The sequence below is a fragment of the Mytilus trossulus genome, chromosome 2, assembly GCF_036588685.1.
Source record: "Mytilus trossulus isolate FHL-02 chromosome 2, PNRI_Mtr1.1.1.hap1, whole genome shotgun sequence".
NCBI lineage: Eukaryota > Metazoa > Mollusca > Bivalvia > Mytilida > Mytilidae > Mytilus > Mytilus trossulus.
The window spans coordinates 45,939,043-45,961,661 of record NC_086374.1 but is presented as its reverse complement, the minus strand read 5'-3'; the positions used below and the strand labels follow the sequence as shown (position 1 = coordinate 45,961,661).

At 30.8% G+C, this 22,619-nt stretch overlaps 2 protein-coding genes across 2 annotated transcripts; one reads left to right on the top strand and one right to left on the bottom strand.

Annotated features, from left to right (window-relative positions):
• Nucleotides 1-44: 44 nt before the first annotated feature.
• On the bottom strand, nucleotides 45-13,831 carry LOC134707366 (queuine tRNA-ribosyltransferase catalytic subunit 1-like). Its single transcript, XM_063567072.1, has 9 exons — nucleotides 13,603-13,831; nucleotides 12,713-12,781; nucleotides 11,392-11,530; nucleotides 9,218-9,296; nucleotides 8,267-8,382; nucleotides 6,056-6,194; nucleotides 3,757-3,832; nucleotides 2,451-2,645; nucleotides 45-304 (listed from the first exon to the last, which is right to left on the bottom strand). Exons 1-9 carry the CDS (start codon nucleotides 13,822-13,824, stop codon nucleotides 68-70), a joined length of 1,272 nt encoding a protein of 423 aa, XP_063423142.1. The 5' UTR covers nucleotides 13,825-13,831; the 3' UTR covers nucleotides 45-67.
• Nucleotides 13,832-13,900: 69 nt separating this feature from the next.
• LOC134707367 (dolichyldiphosphatase 1-like) lies at nucleotides 13,901-22,085 on the top strand. Its single transcript, XM_063567073.1, has 8 exons — nucleotides 13,901-14,074; nucleotides 14,715-14,815; nucleotides 15,756-15,840; nucleotides 17,367-17,463; nucleotides 17,959-18,051; nucleotides 19,447-19,575; nucleotides 20,021-20,110; nucleotides 20,560-22,085. Exons 1-8 carry the CDS (start codon nucleotides 13,969-13,971, stop codon nucleotides 20,597-20,599), a joined length of 741 nt encoding a protein of 246 aa, XP_063423143.1. The 5' UTR covers nucleotides 13,901-13,968; the 3' UTR covers nucleotides 20,600-22,085.
• Nucleotides 22,086-22,619: the final 534 nt, after the last annotated feature.

Genomic DNA, 22,619 nt, shown 5'->3' with positions numbered 1-22,619 from the left:
CACATTTCCAAGAAATGTTTGAGTGGTACAAAAATAACTATATGTAATACAAATGAATTTATTAACATCATGATATTTTAGAATTTTCTATATTTGAAGAGTCTGTCACTTTATTCTTTAAATCTACTGAAGATTTGCTATTGTCTGGTTTCTTGTCATTTAGTTTAACATTAACAGAATCTAATGCATCTATAGCCCACTGAGGAAAGTCTTTGTTTGGAAACTGCTGGACGAAGAACGCCTTTATAAACTGTGGAAACTTGTCTTCTTTTATACTATCGTGGACACACTTCATTAAATTCAACTGGAAAAATTATGTTATAATTAGTTGTCTTACAAAATATAAATAAAAAAAGATATGCATGGCACATGTATTAATTCAGATCCACTAATACAAACAATCAATAGATTTTATATAATAATGCACATAACATGATAGTAAATTTACATACATTTTCAGCATACATCAATCTGAAGATTTGTTTTATGTGTTATGTTACTTCATGAGGTTAATCTGTTTAAACAACGTTATTGAACAATAGGTTTTTACAATGACATCATAACGTATGCATTGTAGCATAGGAAATTTTTGGAGAAGTGCACAAATTTGAAAGGTTGTCATTATGCTTTTAACAAATTTAGTGTACTACCTTAAATATGTAGGACTCAAAAGTGCGATGGTACTTTAAAGAGCAATGGTCACGCTAAAGTGTAATGGTCTGCGCTAAAGTACGATGGTGTATCACGCTAAAGTGCGATGGTTGTTTGTCTGCTAAAGTATGATGGTGCATCACGCTAAAGTGTGATGGTCCAAAGGGTAAAATTCGAAGTAATAAAACATCGAGATTTAAAAAGTCTTTTTGTAAAAGTTTTATGCTAAAGTACAACATATGTGATAGGCTTTGCAATTTACAAGTAGCCTGAAGTGATTGTTTCTGAATTGACAAGTCCAACCATGTAATAATTGGTAATTTATGTTTTGCAAAATAGTATATTTATTGTAAAATGAAATTTTAATAATTCGGAGCGTATTGAATATTTTGATAATTGGTGTAGATTGCCGTTCACACTAATGTTACAACCTATCTTACATTTGTCATTGAAAATTAAAAATACAAAATTCCTTCATTTTCGGAATATGCAATATTTATTTGTATAAGCGTTTATCTAATCGCCAGAGAAACGCAATGTTTGTTACGCTTTCTCCTTTTTCACAGCGAGTAAAAATACATGTTTTATTTTCCTACAATGCACAGTACAAACTAATGTTTTAGCAGACACATTATAGTTCAATCATGCATGAAAACATGTATCTCTATTTTACCGACATTACATTTCATTAAAATCGACGGCATTGTTAAGGGGATCACTAACAAAACTGCCATATAAACATTGATTTGAATGTATCTGTTCGCTTCGAATTGAAGCAGGATAAGTATACGTTTACTGTTTTTTATGTCATAGACATTTGGTGTAAAAAATGTTAATCAAATATTCCTAATCTAACATTCCGCATGTTCATTTTTAGTTTGTATAAATGAATGTAAACGTCATAATCCAACTGCGTTTCGTACGTCTACACTTTCGTGGACCATCACACTTTAGCGTATACAATCGCATTTTAGGGTGGCCATTGCACTTTAGCGTCCCCATTATACTTTTGAGTCCTACAAATATATACTAAAAAAAGCCCAGCCCCCACTTTTGTGGGAAAAATGGGTTGATTATTTCTGGAATCACTGGAGCATGTCTGAAGCAGGCTCCCCTCTTTGCCAGTCATGCTCAATCCAAATCATTTGAAAGCAAGAGATGTATAAATACCTAAATATGTTATGCACTATATGACCAAAAGGAACCTAAAACAAACAGCAAAGTTCATCTCAGGTTAACTTTTCCTATGGGAGTCAGAAGCTTAGTTTTAAGTAATTTCTTAAAAAATCAACAAGATGGTTTATAAAAACTTGTAATAAACCATGATATTAACAAAGCACTGTCTTCTATTTTTTTTAAATTCTGAACCTGAAAAATTAATTATTCAACAAAGTACAAATTTTCTATAAGCTTCTATATATGCAGACTTTTGCAAAACCATGAAATAAAATATCCATTAAAACACAATTTATTCTTTATTCATATTTAAATTCCTGAAAATACTACCATTTACCTTCAAGGGGAGGTTCATGATTTTTTCCTTGAAAAAAAAGAAGATTCTGATTCCCAATTTGATGTAGAAAAAAAATATGGAGGTCAAGTAGATGACAAAAAAACCCACAGATTTTCCAATTTATCTGATAGTGTTACAATTTGAAGAAAAAATTTGATTGATTGCTTAAATATCTTTAAAATAAATGGTTTTTTTTCACAAAAAAAAATACTGAATCAGTCGAAAAACCTTAACACCCCCTAAAGTTAAATGGTTGCTGCCAAAGTGAATCCACATTATACCATACCTGATATGCAACATTGTGTACAGACAACAGATGACACGCCACAGTTTCATTGGTGACTATAGTGTGAAGATATGCTCTTGTGTAATTTTGACATGTGGAACATTTACACTGATCATCAATAGGACGAAAATCAGATGAAAAGATTTTCGACTTCAGATTCAACTGACCACTTGGTACCAAGGCTGATCCAAATCTCTGCAAAATTGAATTAAACAATCACACATTAAATTTTATAAATTTAGACACGATTATTTTCTAAAAGAAAACAATTTTATTAAATTTTAAGTCTTGTCAGCCTGTATAGTTAACCTTGTATAACCCCAACAGTTTATACTGGCCTATGAAGGTTTCATAGTTAATAAAAACTTTATATTATCAAATAATCACCTGTTGTTCAGAGACAATATTTGTTGGAAACCATTTTTTTGTGGAGTTTGTGGGAACTGGTAAAGGAAAATCTCAACTTTAAAAAAATACTCAGTGAAAAACTTTAATTTTGACGTAAAGAACAGAATTAATGATGAAACCAATACGGTAATCAGATAAGTTCTGAAAAATGAGCATTTATTTCTACATTCCTAAACAAATTGATAGCTATAAAAAAACAAATTTATCAACAGGATTATAATTAAACTCAAACATGTTCAAAGTTAAATATTTGAATAGGTGAAAAACACTTTTTGAAACTCTTTGTTATCATACAAGTGCAGACCATTAATGACTGCATTTAACTGTGTCCTTTTGAGGTGTTGATGTAATTTTCATTTATGCAAATTAATTTTGGATTCCTTTTATGACCTTAATGGCAAATGACCATTTATATTGACAGTTTCAGCCCAATATAAAAATGTTATATAGTCCATTCAAATGTCACTTTTATCTTTTTCCTTATAAGGACTGTTTTAAGAATGAGAAATTTATGTTTGTTTACAGAATTCCATTAATAACAAATTTCTCCAATTTAATCATGTGGGAAGATGTTCATCAGATTTCAACAGTTATTCCAATAAAACAGTTTGTTTTTAAGTGATAATATAAATATGTGTTAATGAAAACAAAATTTGATTCTGTATTTATATCTACTGTGGATTCATTAATATTCGTTGGATACCGATTTTGTGGATTTCTTGGGTACAGGTTAACCATGAATTTAAATGTTCAACAAATTGTAAATTTTCTACATGTTTGTTTGCAGAGATTGGCATCACCACGAAATCATATATCCACAAAATGTAATTTTTCGTCAATCCACAAAAAATTGATATCCACAAAAAAAAATTAATCCACAGTAAATTTGGAAACCTACAGCTGTCCTTGTTGGAAAAACACAATCAAACATGTCACATCCTAGAGCTGCACAAACAACCAGGTCTACAGCAAATCTGAAAAACACAATCAAAGATGTCACATCTTAGAGCTGCACAAACAACCAGGTCTACAGCAAATCTGAAAAACACAATCAAAGATGTCACATCTTAGAGCTGCACAAACAACCAGGTCTACAGCAAATCTGAAAAACACAATCAAACATGTCACATCCTAGAGCTGCACAAACAACCAGGTCTACAGCAAATCTGAAAAACACAATCAAACATGTCACATCTTAGAGCTGCACAAACAACCAGGTCTACAGCCAATCTGAAAAACACAATCAAACATGTCACATCATGGAGCTGCACAAACAACTAGGTCTACAGCAAATCTGAAAACACAATCAAACATGTCACATCCTAGAGCTGCACAAACAACCAGGTCTACAGCAAATCTGAAAAACACAATCAAACATGTCACATCATGGAGCTGCACAAACAACTAGGTCTACAGCAAATCTGAAAAACACAATCAAACATGTCACATCCTAGAGCTGCACAAACAACCAGGTCTACAGCAAATCTGAAAAACACAATCAAACATGTCACATCATGGAGCTGCACAAACAACTAGGTCTACAGCAAATCTGAAAACACAATCAAACATGTCACATCCTAGAGCTGCACAAACAACCAGGTCTACAGCAAATCTGAAAAACACAATCAAACATGTCACATCATGGAGCTGCACAAACAACCCGGTCTACAGCAAATCTGAAAAACACAATCAAACATGTCACATCATGGAGCTGCACAAACAACCAGGTCTACAGCAAATCTGAAAAACACAATCAAACATGTCAGATCCTAGAGCTGCACAAACAACCCGGTCTACAGCAAATCTGAAAAACACAATCAAACATGTCAGATCCTAGAGCTGCACAAACAACCAGGTCTACAGCAAATCTGAAAAACACAATCAAACATGTCACATCTTAGAGCTGCACAAACAACCAGATCTACAGCAAATCTGAAAAACACAATCAAAGATGTCACATCTTAGAGCTGCACAAACAACAACGTCTACAGCAAATCTGAAAAACACAATCAAACATGTCACATCCTAGAGCTGCACAAACAACAACGTCTACAGCAAATCTGAAAAACACAATCAAACATGTCATATATTGGAGCTGCACAAAAAAACAAGGTCTACAGCAAATCTGAAAACACAATCAAAGAAGTCACATCCTTGAGATCTGCAATAATAACCACGTCTACAGCAAATCTGAAAAACACAATCAAACATGTCACATCATAGAGCTGCACAAACAACCAGGTCTACAGCAAATCTGAAAAACACAATCAAAGATGTCACATCTTAGAGCTGCACAAACAACCAGGTCTACAGCAAATCTAAAAAACACAATCAAACATGTCACATCCTAGAGCTGCACAAACAACCAGGTCTACAGCAAATCTGAAAAACACAATCAAAGAAGTCACATCCTTAATCTGCAATAATAACCATGTCTACAGCAAATCTGAAAAACACAATCAAACATGTCACATCCTAGAGCTGCACAAACAACCCGGTCTACAGCAAATCTGAAAAACACAATCAAACATGTCACATCCTAGAGCTGCACAAAGAACCTGGTCTACAGCAAATCTGAAATAGTTAATACAGAGTTAAACCATCAGTCCTTGCCCACCCCCTGCCCCACTAGATCATAAAACATAACATTAGGCCATAATAAATAATAGGTTTGTTTGCCCAAATGATACCTACCCAGAAAAAAGCTGCCTACTCAAATTCTTTTATTGTCCTGATTTGAAGAAGTTTTTTTTTAATCAAATAGGCATGAAGACTAATAAACATTTGATACTACAATTTCTTTTTTTGAAAAAAAAAAAAGAAAATGCTTACCTACCTACCCAATGTCTCAACCTTTGGGTAGGGTTTGGGCAAACCAAAATATGTTTAAGTGTGGCCTTATAATCATCATTGGCACAATCAAGCTTTGCACTTCTCCACTGCCCCACTTGATCATAAGACATGACATTATCATCATCAGGGGCACAATAAAGCTTTGCACTTCTTCACCCGCCTTACTAGATTATAAAACAACATTATTATCAGGGGCACAATCAAGCTTTGCACTTCTCCCCCTGACCCACTAGATCATAAAACATGTCAATATTTTTCAAAAAAGATGTACTGGTACTGTGAGCTTTTGTTCACTTCAAGGGCCAATATAAGTCTAGGGTAAAAAGGATGTTAATGAGCATTACCCTACTCCCATCAAGTATCTTGGTTTATCATCAGGTAAAATGTCTGTAGACAGTGAAACCATTCTCCAGAAATCTTGCTTTTCCTCACCACCACTCAATCCTCCTATAGCATAACCATTTACGTCTCTTTTTATTAATTCTAAAACAGAAGAAATATTGAATTCAAAGCATTATTAGTGCTATAAGAAGACCAAACTGGCTTAAAGATCCAAGCATGTAAATTATTTTGGCCTCAAGCATCACTGAAGAGACATTAATTGTTGAAATGCACATCTGGGGCTGAAAAATTGGTCCGTTTATGTTATTGCATTAGTATGATTAACAGAACATGTGAGGTAAATGTCATGAGATAACAACCTTACAACAAAAATAACCAAAAGAGAGTAATACATGTATACAGTTGTTTGAAGATTTCTGATTAGTTTAAGACAAGGGACTTAATTCAGCAGTATGTTACTATTACAGAAATATCCTAGCACACTTTTTTAAAATGAAGGATAGCTAACAGTTCAACTTTTGTGGATGGTAATCATTTCTCATTTGCATGTTGTGGCCACATAATTGCCCAGTTTAGGAAATTCCCTTTGTTATATTTTGTGTATGACAATATGTATATAACTTTAGCTGTGTTTCAGCATGCATATTTCTCTCTAGAATTTTCTTATCGCTTATTTTTTCTGTGTTTGATTACCCTTCCATGTGATTGCTTTAATTGTATCATACTTATACTATTTTCATATTGTATGATACAAACTATAGACATTTTCCATATGTTAAAAAAACATATTATGAACACATTTCTCAAGATACCTTATAACAAAATATTATGATAATGATTAATCTAATAATTGAATGATTTCATACAACAACATCACAACAATGCAAAGATCAGATTCACTAAAATGTTTGGAGAATAGTTCTTTTGACAACTTTAAGATAACTGTAAGATTACTTTATGTCACCATTGTGACATTAAAGATGTTACACATATTATTACATGTACTAGAGAAAGTACAAAGTTTCATTGACTAATAAAAGACCTATGGTCTGTTTGTATGCTGAGAAGGTATAGTCACATGTCTGGTCAGTAGAAGATACTGAATGACTTTGAAGTATTCTGAGCCTGAAATGACTTTTGGTGAAGAAACATTATTTTTAGATTTTATTTTGCAAACATTCTACTTTAACAGTTTTTCTTTACCTCCTACTGCATTCATAAAAATACAAAAATATTTTTAAGGCAAAAACAACAATATTAGCCATGCTGACTTACTAACAAATATATTTATTTGCTAATCAGCTTTGACAGTTTCTCTTGCTTTCTGCTATAGTTTTGACATAAAACACAAATACTGATGATAATCACCATTCAAGGGCAACACTTTTAAGGATGTGACAAACAATTTTAGCCATGTTAACTTATTATCAATCTTATTTCACTCTGTTTATTTTTGCTATTTACAGCTTTTTGAAATTTCCCCAAAAAATCTAAAAAAGTTCCCAAAACATTGTGATTAATATGTCATAACTCCTCCATGGTGTCAACTGATAATTTTGGTTATGATGGTTTATATATTTCAATAGCAATTGCATCAGTCTACTAATGTTTTCTGCAACATTGACTTTCTTTTAGATCTTGTCCTGCAGATCATTTTTGTTTTTTTCGTCATCTATCTATTATAGTTTTCAATATAAAAAGATAGAAACTTGAAAATAAGTTTAAATTATCATTAAAGAGCAATAACTCCAATGAAGATTCTTCAGACTGAAAACATGATACATGCCAAAATAAACAGTATGTAGATCTTGAAATTCCTTTAAATCAGTTCTGCCAGTCATTTTTTCTCTCCCCGTTAAGGTTTTTTGCTCAAGATAATAGGCTTATACGGTGGATTCATTTATTTTCATGGATATCAATTTTCCTGGATTTTGAGGTTTTGCTACACTCTCTATACAATCCTATACACAATTTGATTTCTTTGAATATTTAAACTCACGAAAGTTAATAAGTCCACACTGACAGTACTTGTTTTTTACTACTGTGTTTTATTTTTAGACTAGTTTGCCATGTTAGTTGGCAGGCTGGATAATTGACACATTTTTTTAAATTGATTACCCAAACGATGGTATCTGTACAGACATGCAAATAAACTTAGTTCTTAACCCATTTAATCAAGCACCTTTCTTATAATATGACCCTAGATATATTACCATAAGCACATTTCTTTCGAAGTTCAGGATCTAGTCCACCTTGAACTATTGGGAAAATACTTTGATCATGTGGCCTTTTGTGAGCTTTAATACATCTATCCAGCCATCGTATTGTCCTGAAAGAAAAATAAATTTATGATAAAAACATTGCAGTCAATATATCTAAAGAAATTTTCTAAAAATAATATGTTACAGGTATTTTATTGTCCTTCCCACCATCAACCAATTAAATTACAATGTAGTGTTTGGCTTTTTAAAAATATATCGGTGTGATCAGGTGGCTATTTTTGTCATTTTTTTAACACATCTACATTGAAGATGAATAAGTATTGTCATGTCACCAAAGTTATATATAATTTTTTTTTTTTTAAAGCTGTCAACTTTAACACTTTGGTGTTACTTTTTTTCCGTCTTAAATCGCACCTTATTGTTTAATAATCAATTGCAGACAATATTAGACATGACCTTTAATTAAATTTTCTACATATATGTTTTTGTTGATGTTTTCAGAAAATATCAGGTGTCAGTCAAACATCAAAAAATAATTTTCCTTTCATCCTGGCCTTTTCAATGTGCTCTTGGTTAATAATTGTATGGATTCCTATTAATTTATTAAATGCTATATCTACAGATACATTGTATGAGAAGATGTGGTATGAGTGCCAATGAGACAACTCTCAATCCAAGTCACAATTTGTAAAAGGTATGGTCAAAGTATAGTCTTCAATACAGAGCCTCAGTTCACACTGAACAGTAAGCTATAAAGGACCCCAGAAATGACTAGTGTAATACCATTCAAACAGGAAAACCAACTATTTTATCTTTATTAAAAACAAGAAACGAGAAACAGTTATGAACCACATCAACAAACAACTACTGAACATCAGGAATTTTGTTTCTACAAACAATATCAGTATCAGTAATTAATGTGATAGAATTAATAAATGCTACCTCCACATGGCCTCTTCTAGTCTTTCTCCAGTTGTAGAACTATGAACAACATCATCAAGTTGCATAATTATATCAGCTCCTAAAAAAAAAAGGCTTTAAATTTTAAAAAAAATAAAAAAATAATCATTTATTCCAATTACAATAATATCCTAAAGCTTCTATATGACAGATTAAAAAACAAGGTTAAATGTATAGAGATGTAGAGAAATATTTAAAGACATTGACAAAATGAGAAAGATGTGATCAAAGGGAGGTGTCACGGAATAAAAGTTCCTTCATAATATAAGTTCCAAATGGAAAAACTATTCTGGAATATTATTTCCACAGGAATAAATATAACAGTAGATGTTCCTTACGGAATAAATAGTATAAAATATTTGTTCCAACAGGTGCAAGTATTATGACATTGTTTATATTAAAGTTTCCACTGGAACTTCTGTTAGGTGGAACAAATATACGTTGACAGAGGTAACTATGAAATTTGACAGTAATTTTATAGTATCAAAGTCAATTTATTCAAATTGTAAAAAAATTAAATCTAGTTTTAAATTCCATTTTGAAATAAGTTGAATTAAGTTGGCTCATCTATGTCGACCATCAAAGTGAAAATGGGAGTAAATGGTGTTTTGTTTTGCATTTGGATTTCAATGTAGTTTTATCAAAATGTTGGACAAACTTATATGAAATTGGGAGTTAATATCAGTGTTCAATCAAGGAACATAAAATGCTTTTAAGTCATATTCTTGTATCATAAGAACTAAATCTTAAAACTAAACATTGGAAAGGTAAATTCCTTTAGTAAACTGTTAACAAAATAAAACACTTGGTTAAACAAAACTTTTTATATAGATGATACAATTCATCACATTAAACAATGAACCATCATAGTAAATACTAATTTCATGACTTTTTATTCATGCTTTACATTTTCTTATTTTCATATTATCTATCAAAACTATTTTCATATATATACAAGATTTCTAATCAGCAAGTAATCATATGAATGTAATCTTAAAGTATTCTAAAAGTAATAATTACACCTGTATTTTGCAGTGTGATTGATTACATTATGATTACTTGTAATCAGAAATGGCATGATTACTGATTACATATGATTGCACTGCAAAATTTAATCGATTACACTGATTACCATTACCCCATGCCTGCTAAGTAAGAATAGGAATTTAGTGGAAATTTTAACATTTGAAAAACTTTGGAAGTTTGCCTTTATCCATCCTCAAATAATATAGGGCTGAAAAGATAAATGTGCATTAGACAAATCATAGACTCTCTCTCAGTGTAAATCATTCAGAACTTTTACAAAAATAAGTCTGACATGTCTAGGTTTAAGGTGGTACCTAACACGTCAAGGAGATAACTGTAAAATCACTTATTGTTTTTATCACATTGTATAGTTATAGAAATCTAACGCTCTTCAATGATCAAAATCAGTGTTTGTCAAACTGCTATATATCAAACGAAATTTTTCTGAGAAAGTGTGTGATTCAATTTTTTTGAAATTTTATATATTTTTGTCAAAGGGTCCAAGAAAATATTACAACATTTTATGAAAATTAAAAATTCAATTTTAGTCAAGGAGTTTGGTACCACCTTAATACATTTGTACCTCAAAATCATCTAGTTGCATACGAAAAAGGGGGGGGGGACAAAAATCTGAGTTGCACATTGAAAATTAATCCTACATTTCATTGCAGTAGAAATTTTTGAGTCATATTCTTATATCTTGGATGTGTCAAAGCAGCAGTATCTTTTTATTTTGTTTTTTCTATAAAATGGTTTGGAAACTTGAGGTTACATGGATACTACATCTTGTACACAGAAAAAAGGGGTGAAAATTTGATTGGTTAACTTCCAGTGATGCTTATTATCATATATATGCAATGTTATTTAATGTGAAATTTTGTCTGTAGTGCTGGACAGGATAAAACTTAACTGAGCCAAGTATATATACCCTTATTTGAAACAAAGATAAATTCTGCACAATTTTTCGAAATTTCACAAGTCAAAATAAGTTTAATTCCAGAGTTAACTTTCTTTTTCATTCACATAATTTGTCTAAAACAAGTTGTTAGCAGTACAACATTTACTGATTATAAGAATGATAGAAGTAATTAGAATTAATCATGTATATAGGAACGTAAATAAAATACAACCTATAGAGTTTTGTATTTCTATGGACTTTTCAGGAGTGAGCATCATTTCAGATCCATCATGAGGAGATTGAAATTTAACTCCCTCTTCTGTAATCTCAGCTAATTTTAGTAAGGACACCATTTGAAATCCACCACTGTCCTGTAAAAAGAAGGATAACTCTTATTGAATAATGACAAGTTGGAAGAATAAGGGAAAAATTTCATTTGCAGATCACAAATATAAAAAATTAAAAATTAATGGAAATGGTCATTACAGATACATTTGACTACAACAGACAATATTTGAAGCTATTGAATAACAGAAAATATTTGAAGCTATTGAATAACAGACAATATTTGAAGCTATTGAATAAAAGACAATTTTAAAAGCAGAAGAAATCTTTAAAAGCCATTGACTATTTAGAATGACTTTACAGGGGCGGATGCAGGAATTTTCGAAAGGGGGGGTGCTAACCCAGGGCAACGGGGGGGGGGGGGGGGTGAAAAACATATGTCCCGATACAAATGCATTGATCGGCAAAAATAAAGGGGGGGGTGCGCACCCCCGGAACCCCCCCTCTGGATCCGCCACTGCTTAACATTGCAAAATAAAAGTTACAAATTACAAAAAATCAAGCATCACTCTTTTAATTTATCTGTAGTGATCAATATCATAAACCTGCTTAATACTGTTAGTTTAAAAGCCTACAGCTATTAGTATCTTTTGCTGAGTTTTGAAACCACAACTTACATGCACATTTAACGAGTATGAACTAAATCCTATACAAAATTAACTTGTGTGCATTTTTCTTTATTCATATTAATGTATATCATTTCACAAATTTAATAAATGCCTTTGATCATGGTGATAAACCCAAATATGTTTCAAGTATGATAATTATATTGTTCTATTTTAAAGACTTATTCAATAATGCAATTATTTTCATTTAATCATGTTTTATGTTTTAAGAAGTTATCTTTCAACCACAATCAACATGATCAAGAAAAGAACATATAAATGTTATATGAATATGAACATTCTTTGCACATAAGGAACACTTTGTTCCAGATCTTTGAAGTTCTGCATGTATCCCCATGTTAAAGTTGGCAATAAAACATGTCACCTCATATTAACACATTAATTTAGTCTGACTTTTTTCTAAAGACTCCTAAATGTCCAGTGCTTCGCAGAGAAGAAGCAATTAAAAATTAAACCATGTTAACTGTTAGGTATTTGATATAACAATGGAATAAACCAATCTCTAAAGCATGCTAATACCAACCCATTGCAATTATCATGGTATCTTAAAAATGTTTTATTATGATATGAATATAAGCTTACTGTCAGTAAAGATCTGTTCCAATTCATAAATTTATGAAGACCTCCAGCTTTTTCTAATAGTTCTGGACCCTGAAATAAGAATCAGTTTTTTTAAGTTGTTAAAAAGATAAAATATAATTTTGTAAGAAAAGTGTTACATACTGGTGAATTAACTGTAAATTTTAAATATTTTGCATAAAAGAAATGCATTCAAACTTCCACATTTTTCTAAAAAAAATAATTTCCAAGACTATCAACAAATGTAAATGTTCTGTGCCTAATGTCAAAATTATTTATATAATTTTTTCAGGAATTTGTGTGGAAAGTAACACTGATCTGCTTACCAGATGTAATACACAAACCAAATACGGTAACTTGAGGAAATGGTAAGGTAAAATAAAATAAAATGTGTGGTTCCAGTTACATCAACTTAAATTTGAAATCTGGGGTTTGCTTTGGATATTAGCATTGTGTATGAGATTAATAAAATTTGAATAGTGCAGTCTGTGCCAAAAACTTCTTCATCTACAAGTTCAGAAACTAAATGTCCAAACTTGTCCCTATGTATGACTATATAAAATTTGGAAATTTTCCCTAGTCTGAATCAGTCTGCATAAGGGGTCCAAAGTTCCAACTCTTCTCCTTGCTGTCATACTCAAGATTTGGAATGCTAACCATGTTGTTCACAGACAAATACATGCATACAAACATGCTCAGAGGGATAAGGGTTTCATTCTTTATTTCTGTGTATAATTTGTTTTGTAGGACTTGTCCCTCTTTAAGTTTTTATTATCCCTATCTCATGTTTTTTTTCTCAATTAATCATGTATCAATCAATCACTATTTGAGATACATGTATCTATTAGTTTTCCAAATTAATGTTGTATCATTCGACATAGTAAACATCTTACAGGTCTATTACCAAGATGGTAAGTGTTTCCTAACATGATTTTACAGTCTAACTCCTCCAATTGTTCAGGTAACAGACCCTTTAACGTTCCTTGTGTACCAACAGGCATAAAAACAGGAGTGTCTACAATAGAATGGGGAAGTGTCATATGACATGCTCGGGCTTTTGTTGTGGAACATTCTGCTAAGATTTTCAGTGAGAGTGCATGTGCTTTGGAAGTCATGTTTGTTTCTAATTTTATTCTAACCAATCAAAATTCATTTCTCAATCAAACACTACTTTCGTTTTGTTTTTAACCAATCAATAGCATTCTTTTGGCGATTTGTCGGTTGGATGCTGCTTGCGTTGCAATCGATTTCCGGTCAATATGGCAGATGTCAACACTGGAAATTTGGCACCTGATGTCACAGAAAGTAGCACACAAACCATACAATGGAAGTCTATATCCTTAACTCATGTGGAATATCCAAAAGGTCTAGTTATGGGCTAATGTCAGTTATGAAAAACTGCACCATTGCGTTTAAAATGAATTCAGGACCATAAATTAACAATATTGATTGATACATTAATGCCTACATTATCCCAAATTGCAGATAATCATATCATTATTTACAAAATTATGAAGTCCAATGAGAAAGTTGGTACATGTAACATTATCATGCCTAATAATTTTGCATTGAAGATCCTTTAAATTTGTTCTGAGGTCCAGTCCATGTCTGACAGGCACAGTACATCTTTTCACTATTTGGAAATCTGTTTCGCTTGACCCTGAGAATCTGGGCCATTTGAACTTTTGACTTCATATAACAACCACTTATCCATAGTGACTTTTAATAGTTGTTTTCTATTGTGACGTCAATTTTTTTTCGGTAACCTAAATTTGTGTCCACTAGTGGAGGACAAATAGTGAAAAAGTTAATAGTTCTGGAGTGGTGTTCAGCCAAGAAATTGTTTTGGCGCCAAAAATTGTAGCATGTCAAGCTCTTTATTTATTTCTTTTTTTAAAATGACAAAGAATAATTGAATTTTCTAAGAATGAAATTTTACAGTCTATCCCATGTTATAAATGCGATTTTTCATTGTAATTATAACTTTTTCATATTTCTGTTTCAGGAGATTTGATTGGATATGTTTTAGCATGGTTTAGTCTGGTTCCAATTTTTGTGTGTGTTGGCTTTGCTGCTCTCATTATTTTTAGACGTGATTTACACACGGTAAGCACATATGTACATGTCAGAATTGGGTTCATACACAACAGTCCTTGTGGATTTTGCTTTTTCCACCTGCCTACAGTGGACAATCCATCTGTCACCACTCTACATGTAGCTTTATTCTCTTTTTTTTTTGTAAAAATATGGATTACAAATACTTACCTGGTATATCTGTTTTTTTCAATAGATTAAGCATAGTGGGCAAGGCTAGAAATGTTGCCCATCAATATATCCATTGTGTGGGGTTGGTCATAGCAAAATCTAACTTAGCTGTAGTGTATCAAGATATAACACATCTGTGTATCAAATGGAAATGGAATAAATTAGCTTTTGGTCAGATTTACACACTTTTAAAAGGATAATGATTAATTGTTAGTGAGATAAATTTCCACTAGAGTCAAAAGACATGGATGAAAGTTACTTCATGTGCCATATTTCACCATATGGCCTTCAACAATTGAGGTAACCTTTACTATTTTGGACTGCTACAAACATGACAATAGATCCACCATGACAAAATGTCAAACAATTTAAATGACTTGCAACCTGAAAACAGTCTGATTAATGAAATTGTACACAACATATACACTTAAAAACTTATATTACAGACAACAACCACTGAAATTCAGGCTCATGATAATGCTTGTAACCAAAACGCATGCATTCTTTATTTCCTATTCATTTTTTAAGACTGTTAATTCAAAAGTAATTTTGGGTAAATAGTGGAATAATATATCTAGATAGCAACAATAAATGAAATACTTCCTTTATCAATGTTGTTTCAATATTGTTAAGCCAAATATTGAAATAAGTGGTGCAGGCTCTTTGAAATCTCCAGTTTAATAAAAATAAGTGCAAAAGGGTTAGTTCCAGCTGACATTTTAATCATTTCAAAACATTACTATCATATATTGATTAATCTTTCTATTTTAATATGTTTCAGATTTCATATTTTATTGGTATACTCCTGAATGAAGTGTTGAATTTAGTATTAAAACATGTAATAAGGGAACACAGACCATTGAGAGGTAATTTAGAACTGTTCTATAATTGATTGTAAAACGGGGAGGGGAGGGGGAATGATTTTTTTAAACATCCAATAAGCAGGCCATCTTTTTTAAATAACATTGAAAATAAATGTTTACCAACTTATTTTTGTGAGCAGAATATTCATGATATTCTTATTTTCATGAGTCAAAAAATTATGCTTTGTAGTAAATGTATTATAAATCTGTTTCAGTATTATGTTTTTAAGCATCTCTATATATAGCTAACTTTTGTAACCCAGCTTTTTAAAGTGAAAGTGATTTGATATATGGTCACCAGTATATATTCTCCTGGTATAAACAACCCATCAATGTAGACATCAAAACCAAATATCCAAGTATAAACAATACTTGTACCAAATATATATAAACACTCTGTATATACATGTACACGCCATAAATGCCAACTTTAGACTTTGTAAAGTGGATATCCGCACGACAACGCCAATGCTCTATATTTGATATGAAATAAACGTTATTCATAATCATACATATATACATGTATAAACCTATTATATATAATTCAAACATCAGTATCAAACAAAAAACTCTTCAAATCTAAAGCTGAATAAACTTTTAACCAGAAGTAAAATTTACCGAAATTCAACTGTACAGATCGACAGTTGCGTGCTGAATAAATAAATGGGCAATAAAATACTGCGAAAAAAATTTTATAGCCTGAAAACCTAACGCCCTCTATGCTACATTGATGAAAACACCAGGAAGAAATTAATTTCACTCTAATGCACTGCCGATTTAAACAAATGAAATTAAAAATGTTGAGTCTCTTCAAATTTTAATTATGGTATATATTTCAACAGGTAAACATGAAGGGTGTTTTCTTTTGTTTGACAATACATGCTTCTACTTGTTTTAACTTTTAGTTAAGGCATATATATTCATGGTAAATGTTCAGTTTTTTAAGGAGCATGTATATAAAATTCAGAAGATGTGCCAATTATTGCAAATGTCTACATCATTGGAACGGGAAGTTAAGGTGTTAAGGTAAAATTTCTAAACCAAAGGCCCACCTGGCCTGTGCCTTCAAAACTAGAGTGTGAAGACTGCATAAAGTCAAAACTTTTTCTTATAGTGTGTAATTACAAAATGTATACTACAATAGGTAAGATTTATCAAAGGATACCTAGAATTCTTATTTAAATGTTATGGACTTTGTAATTATCTGTTCTGGTTAACTGTTTTATAAGTAAATGTACATTGTAGTTTTGGAAAATTGCTTTGAAAATCAGCCAAACCAACATTTTTCTGTTATTTAATTCTATAGGACAGTTCTCATCAATTTTATTTAGGTTTCAATAAAAAAATTATTCATTAATACATGTGATAGTTTTATTGAAAGACAAAATTGCAATGTGAGAGGCTCTTGTGCTTCACAGAAGATCTCTATGTACGTCATGCTCACATTTGATTTACATGTAGCTTAAATATCTAACATTGTTTGATGAATAATGTTTTTGTGCTGTAATCATCTTTATCAATATTTTCAGGAAGACAGACATTATTTACAGAATATGGAATGCCATCAAGTCATGCACAGTTTGCTTGGTTCTTTTCTACATATATGGTTTTCTTTTTATTTATAAGGTGAGGGTTTATTCATATGGGAAAACAATGCAAAAATTAACCATTGCGGAAGGGATTTGATTTTCAAGTATTTAAAAGAATTAAGAACATAAACAAATGATCACAAGTGTTAAAATTATCAAAATTTAACATTAACAACTTAAAAAGTAGAATGATAAAAAAAATATATAGCTACAAACCAAGGAGCACATACCCTTGTCAATGTAAACAACAACATCATCATAGGCAAAAGAGTGATAAACAGATTGTCATTGGTCATCCCCAATTGTTTTTCTCACTTTCGCGGAAACTGCCCAATCTCATTAAGATGACCAATGACAATCTTTTTTTAATGGGTGAAAATTTATAGAACTATTTATATTTTTATCTTCATTTGTATATATACAATCAACATGATACTTAATCGACACTGAACAATTGCTACTTCAATTATAAAAGGTTAGCTTCTATCATTTCTATGTTAGTGTTTAAAATTTGTATCATTCTTTATTACAGAGTATACAGAAATAGTAACTGGGTAGATGATTTATGGAAGTATATAACAAGTATAGGTTGTTTTTTTGTATCTTCTTTAGTTCTTTATAGTAGGTAAGTTCCAATTAGAGCTGATATTATTTAAGGCATAATGATCAGATCAGTTTCAGATCAGTTTTACTAAAAGCATACACTATTTAAACTAGCATTAATCAATAAACTCATCATAGATACCAGGACTAAATTTTGTATTTACGCCAGATGCACATTTCGTCTTCAAAAGACTCGTCAGTGACGCTCAAATCCTAAAAAGTTAAAAAGACCAAATAAAATTTGAAGTTGAAAAGCAAGTATGCATTTTGTTCGTTGTTAAAGGCTGTAAATGTAGATGTGATATCATGCCAAAGAGACAACAATCCACTAGAGACCATTGGACTTTATAGCAACTACATGTATATAACACTTTCATACAGTCTTCAACATACTGTATGTTATTGAACCATTTAAAGTTGCTGGCTTTTGCAAAAATAACGCAATTCAGACAATTCAGATGACAAAACCAACCATCTGATTTGTGCTTATAAACAAATAGAGTCTTAAATAACAACTAATAACTACTAAATAGGTAAATGACTTTTGTCAGACCCATGAATAATGTCATGAATGTGGCAGGTTATACTTTTATGTGAGGGCTCAGACCTCCTCATACCTGACATAATAGGGCATCAGCACAACTTGAGAACAAATTAGGTAAACCTGTGAAAGGGCTCATTTAATTGAGTAGGAATTAAGCACACTAAAGAAAACTAACAAAAAAACAAAACAAACATACAGATTGAAAGAGTACATGGAGTATGCACAGTTTATACTGAAAGCTGGTTTCACAATACACAATATTTTAAATTACATTTGACAAAATTAAAAAAAAAAAATTAACTTGGCTTTTTACAAAGCATAAATTTATGCATTTTTGTCAGGTTGCTGACATAAAAATAATAGGTTTTTAAAAACAATATTCACCAGAAGGAGGTATATTTGAGACTGAATTTTAAGAATGGTGATAAATTTATGGACTGCAGTTCAAAATTGCTAATGGGTAGCTTGGTAAAATACAAAAAGGGGTTACAAGTTATAATGAGAAAGTTGAAACATTAGAAACTTAAAATTAAAACTACAAAGTGTTTGGCAAACAACATAAATTGTTGTACCTGTATAACAAAAAGAATTCTGTGGATTCATTTACTTTTCCTTGGTACCAATGTTCATTAATTAAGGAAAACTTACATGTTCATGAATATTTGATTTCGTGATTTTTGGCGAAGTCTGCATACTAGCCTTTTGAAAATTAGTTAATTCGTTGAAAAGTTTGTTTTGTTATTCATCTGAACCTACGAAATCCACAAGAATTTGGTATTCAACAAATAATAATGAATTTGCAGTACATTTACAATATTTCAGTCTTCCATTCTGAAATCTTAAATTTAACATTTTCTTTTTATTTATTTTCAGGGTGTATTTAGCCTACCATACATTTTTCCAAGTATCTTGTGGTGCTTTAATGGGGTTATTTCTAGGAGCTGTATGGTTTGGTGTTGTACAAATTGTTTTAACTCCTTTATTTCCAACTTTAGCTGCTCAGTAAGTAATACATGTAGTGTAATCAGAAAAATCAATATAATTATAGCTCTATATTTGAAACTAGCAATAGAAAGCATATCTTTATAACAGAAAAAGATGAATATTCAAGAATGGTTTTGTTATTCAAAATTCTTATGGTTAAACTTGTTAATCGTTCTAATAGAATCAAATATATAAAAATATATAATCATTTATTTTTACTTATGTTCATAGATGGGTTTTTTTTGGTCCGATTTCTGACAGAAAATTAAAAAATCTTTCTGCCTCTGTCAACTAATTATTCCTGCTATCAAGATATTTCACCATGATAAGGTCAAAATTAAATTTAAACTTCTTCATCCTCTATATATCATTTAGACTAACCATATATAGCTCTAAAAATGGCCTGAGAAGGTAAATGATTTGTTAGGGGAATTTAATAACACATTCTGATCTTAATTTTCAGTCCTGTTGGAGAATTTTTTATGTTACGAGATTCTACTTTAATTCCTCATGTCATGTGGTTTGAATATACTTCATCTAGAACTGAAGCCAGGTAAGTGTGCAATTAATCAGAATGTTGATGAATAATTATTATGATCCAACTCAATCTACAATGATAGCTTGAATGATTTATAAAGGATGTTATTTTTTTACAATATATGAACTTGTTACCTAATGAAAAAAAAAATATAGTTTTCAACTTCATTACAAAAATTTGAATTATAAAAAGACAATAAAACAGTAAATGATTGCCAACTTGTTTCAAAATAGACACTTTTGTAATAAAATGCATGAATACTGTTATTGTGTCATGACGGAAATAGATTCAGGACAGTCTAATCAAATAAAAGGTTGAAATAATCATCACTCGATAAGAGCACAGAATGTTTTACAAAATTGGTTTGTGCAGGAAAATTAAGATTCAACAAACAATATTTGAATAAGCTGGAATTTTTCAAAATGTCAAATAAATTATTTATATATATATATATTTTAATGTAGAAGTAGGCAAAGAAAAATGACATCCAGAAAATCCCAATAACAGCAAGTTTTTCAGAGGAAAACCAAAGAATAAAAACCCAGACAAAGACATTATTCAGAATGCATAACAGCATGGATGATTTTTAAGTCAAATGTCATATTGTATTGTTGTATTTTTCATGAAGGATATGTATGTTTCTACAGAAGATTTTGTTAAGTTTTTGGGAAATGATATCTGCAAATACATCACAAATGCTATTATGTACTGGTAAACATCAGGTCGCTAAAACAATAGCTTTTTTTTTTTAAGGTACATGTATTCATATTTGGAACTTTTATTCAGATTTAATTGTTTATCCAAAAAAAAACAGGTCAAAAATTTGATAAAAACATGTACCAAATTAAATTATCAAATATTTTTATTCGACAAATTTTCTGTTTCACATCCAGTTAAATTTCTTTAAAAATGTGTTTTATTTCCCTTCAATGCCAAAAGTGTTCAATCCTTAGTATGCTTCTACAAGGTTTGATTGGATGTTAACTCTGCAAATCACTGCATATTCATAGCCAGGTTGGAGGTGTCTATTGAATTAACTCATTTATCATTTCAATCATGAACAGGATACTGATACTATGGGAAAATCTGACCAATGTCTTTACCCATTAAAAACTTTTAAAGGATGGGAGATAACTATAATGGTTTACTTCTGCATTTAAATTTCTTTTTGAGTTATCTCCCATTTATTGAATTGGATTTAAAGGTAAGAAAAAATCTTTTGAGTTCAAAAGTTCAAGGTCCTAAGGAAAGTGCTGTGAAATGCAATCACCCCCAAACTGGTTTCCTGTATGTGAAATATTAGCCTGGTAAAGAGAGAAGAAGGTTCTTTTAATAATCTGAATATCATAGACTATATTGACTATTAAATAGTTGAAAGGTTGAACCAAAACTAGTTTGTAAAAGAAGTAGAAAAAAAACCCAATAGTATGATTCTCCACTAGGGCATAAGCTATGAGAAATTTCTCTTACTGTTTAATGAATACAAGAATTGAAGTATCATAAAATTGTTCTTAATAAGTTTTATTTATAAGTTTGACCTAAAAGAAACAGGTCAAATGATTTTCTAATGTTAGTGCTGACTATAATATTCATTAATAAATTTGGAGGAACGACTGGAAAATGAGTTTGTAGAAAAAAGAATCAGAAAGAGTTACTTTCATATCCTTCCCATTAATTCTGTAATTTCTGATATTACAAAGCATTAATTTGGAGTTTACAAATAATCAGAATACAGTTACATAAATCATAGTATGAAAAAATTATTTGAATTGAATGGTGAATGGATGTATAGTAAATGTATGTAAAAAATCATGGTAAATTGACCAGTTTGCATTATGATACATTAAAATGACCATTTCATGTATGTGTTCTTTTTATATTATTTAAAATGTTTTAAATGTTGTGATTCTTGATACACTGCCATTTATTTTAAATTATGTGTCATAATTTTAATAATTCTGTAATAAAAAAAAATACAAGTGTCATTAGATTTAAATATCTTATTATTAGTTCTTCAATGGTATAGCATAATTGATTATGAATACATTACTCTTTGTTCTTTGGTCAGTTTGTTCATAAGATGATAAGTCTTAATTACTGGACCTTTGTAGTACATTATGGGACTAATAGCCCAACTGCATCAGAACAAACCTGGAAGAAGAAAAAAAATATGATAGATATAAGAAGATGTGGTATGAGTGCCAATGAGACACCTCTCCATCCAAGTCAAAATTTAGAAAAGTAAACCATTAAAGGTCAAAGTACAGTCTTAAACATGGAGCCTTGGCTCACATTGAAGAGCAAGCTATGTAGGTCCCCAAAAATTTCTAGTGTAAAATCATTCAAACCGGAAAAAAACAGTCAAATCTATAAAAAAAAGTATGATACCATTTTCTGTGTGACATGACAATTTGTTATAGAGTATGAGATTTCTGTTGCAAAAGCACATAGAGATAGTGATCCTACAGCAGTGATGGTGGCAGGGATGTTTACTTACTTCTTTAAAAAGCTTAAAATTTCTGAA

Coding starts and splice junctions, on each gene's coding strand:
- LOC134707366 (XM_063567072.1), bottom strand. CDS start 13,824: ATGACTTCCAAAGCACATGCACTCTCACTGAAAATCTTAGCAGAATGT. Junction 9,297..11,391: donor AGAAATACAAAACTCTATAG/GTTGTATTTTAT, acceptor TTTTTTTTTTAG/GAGCTGATATAATTATGCAA. Junction 3,833..6,055: donor AGATACTTGATGGGAGTAGG/GTAATGCTCATT, acceptor TGTGTTTTTCAG/ATTTGCTGTAGACCTGGTTG.
- LOC134707367 (XM_063567073.1), top strand. CDS start 13,969: ATGGCAGATGTCAACACTGGAAATTTGGCACCTGATGTCACAGAAAGT. Junction 14,816..15,755: donor TTAGACGTGATTTACACACG/GTAAGCACATAT, acceptor AATATGTTTCAG/ATTTCATATTTTATTGGTAT. Junction 15,841..17,366: donor GGAACACAGACCATTGAGAG/GTAATTTAGAAC, acceptor CAATATTTTCAG/GAAGACAGACATTATTTACA.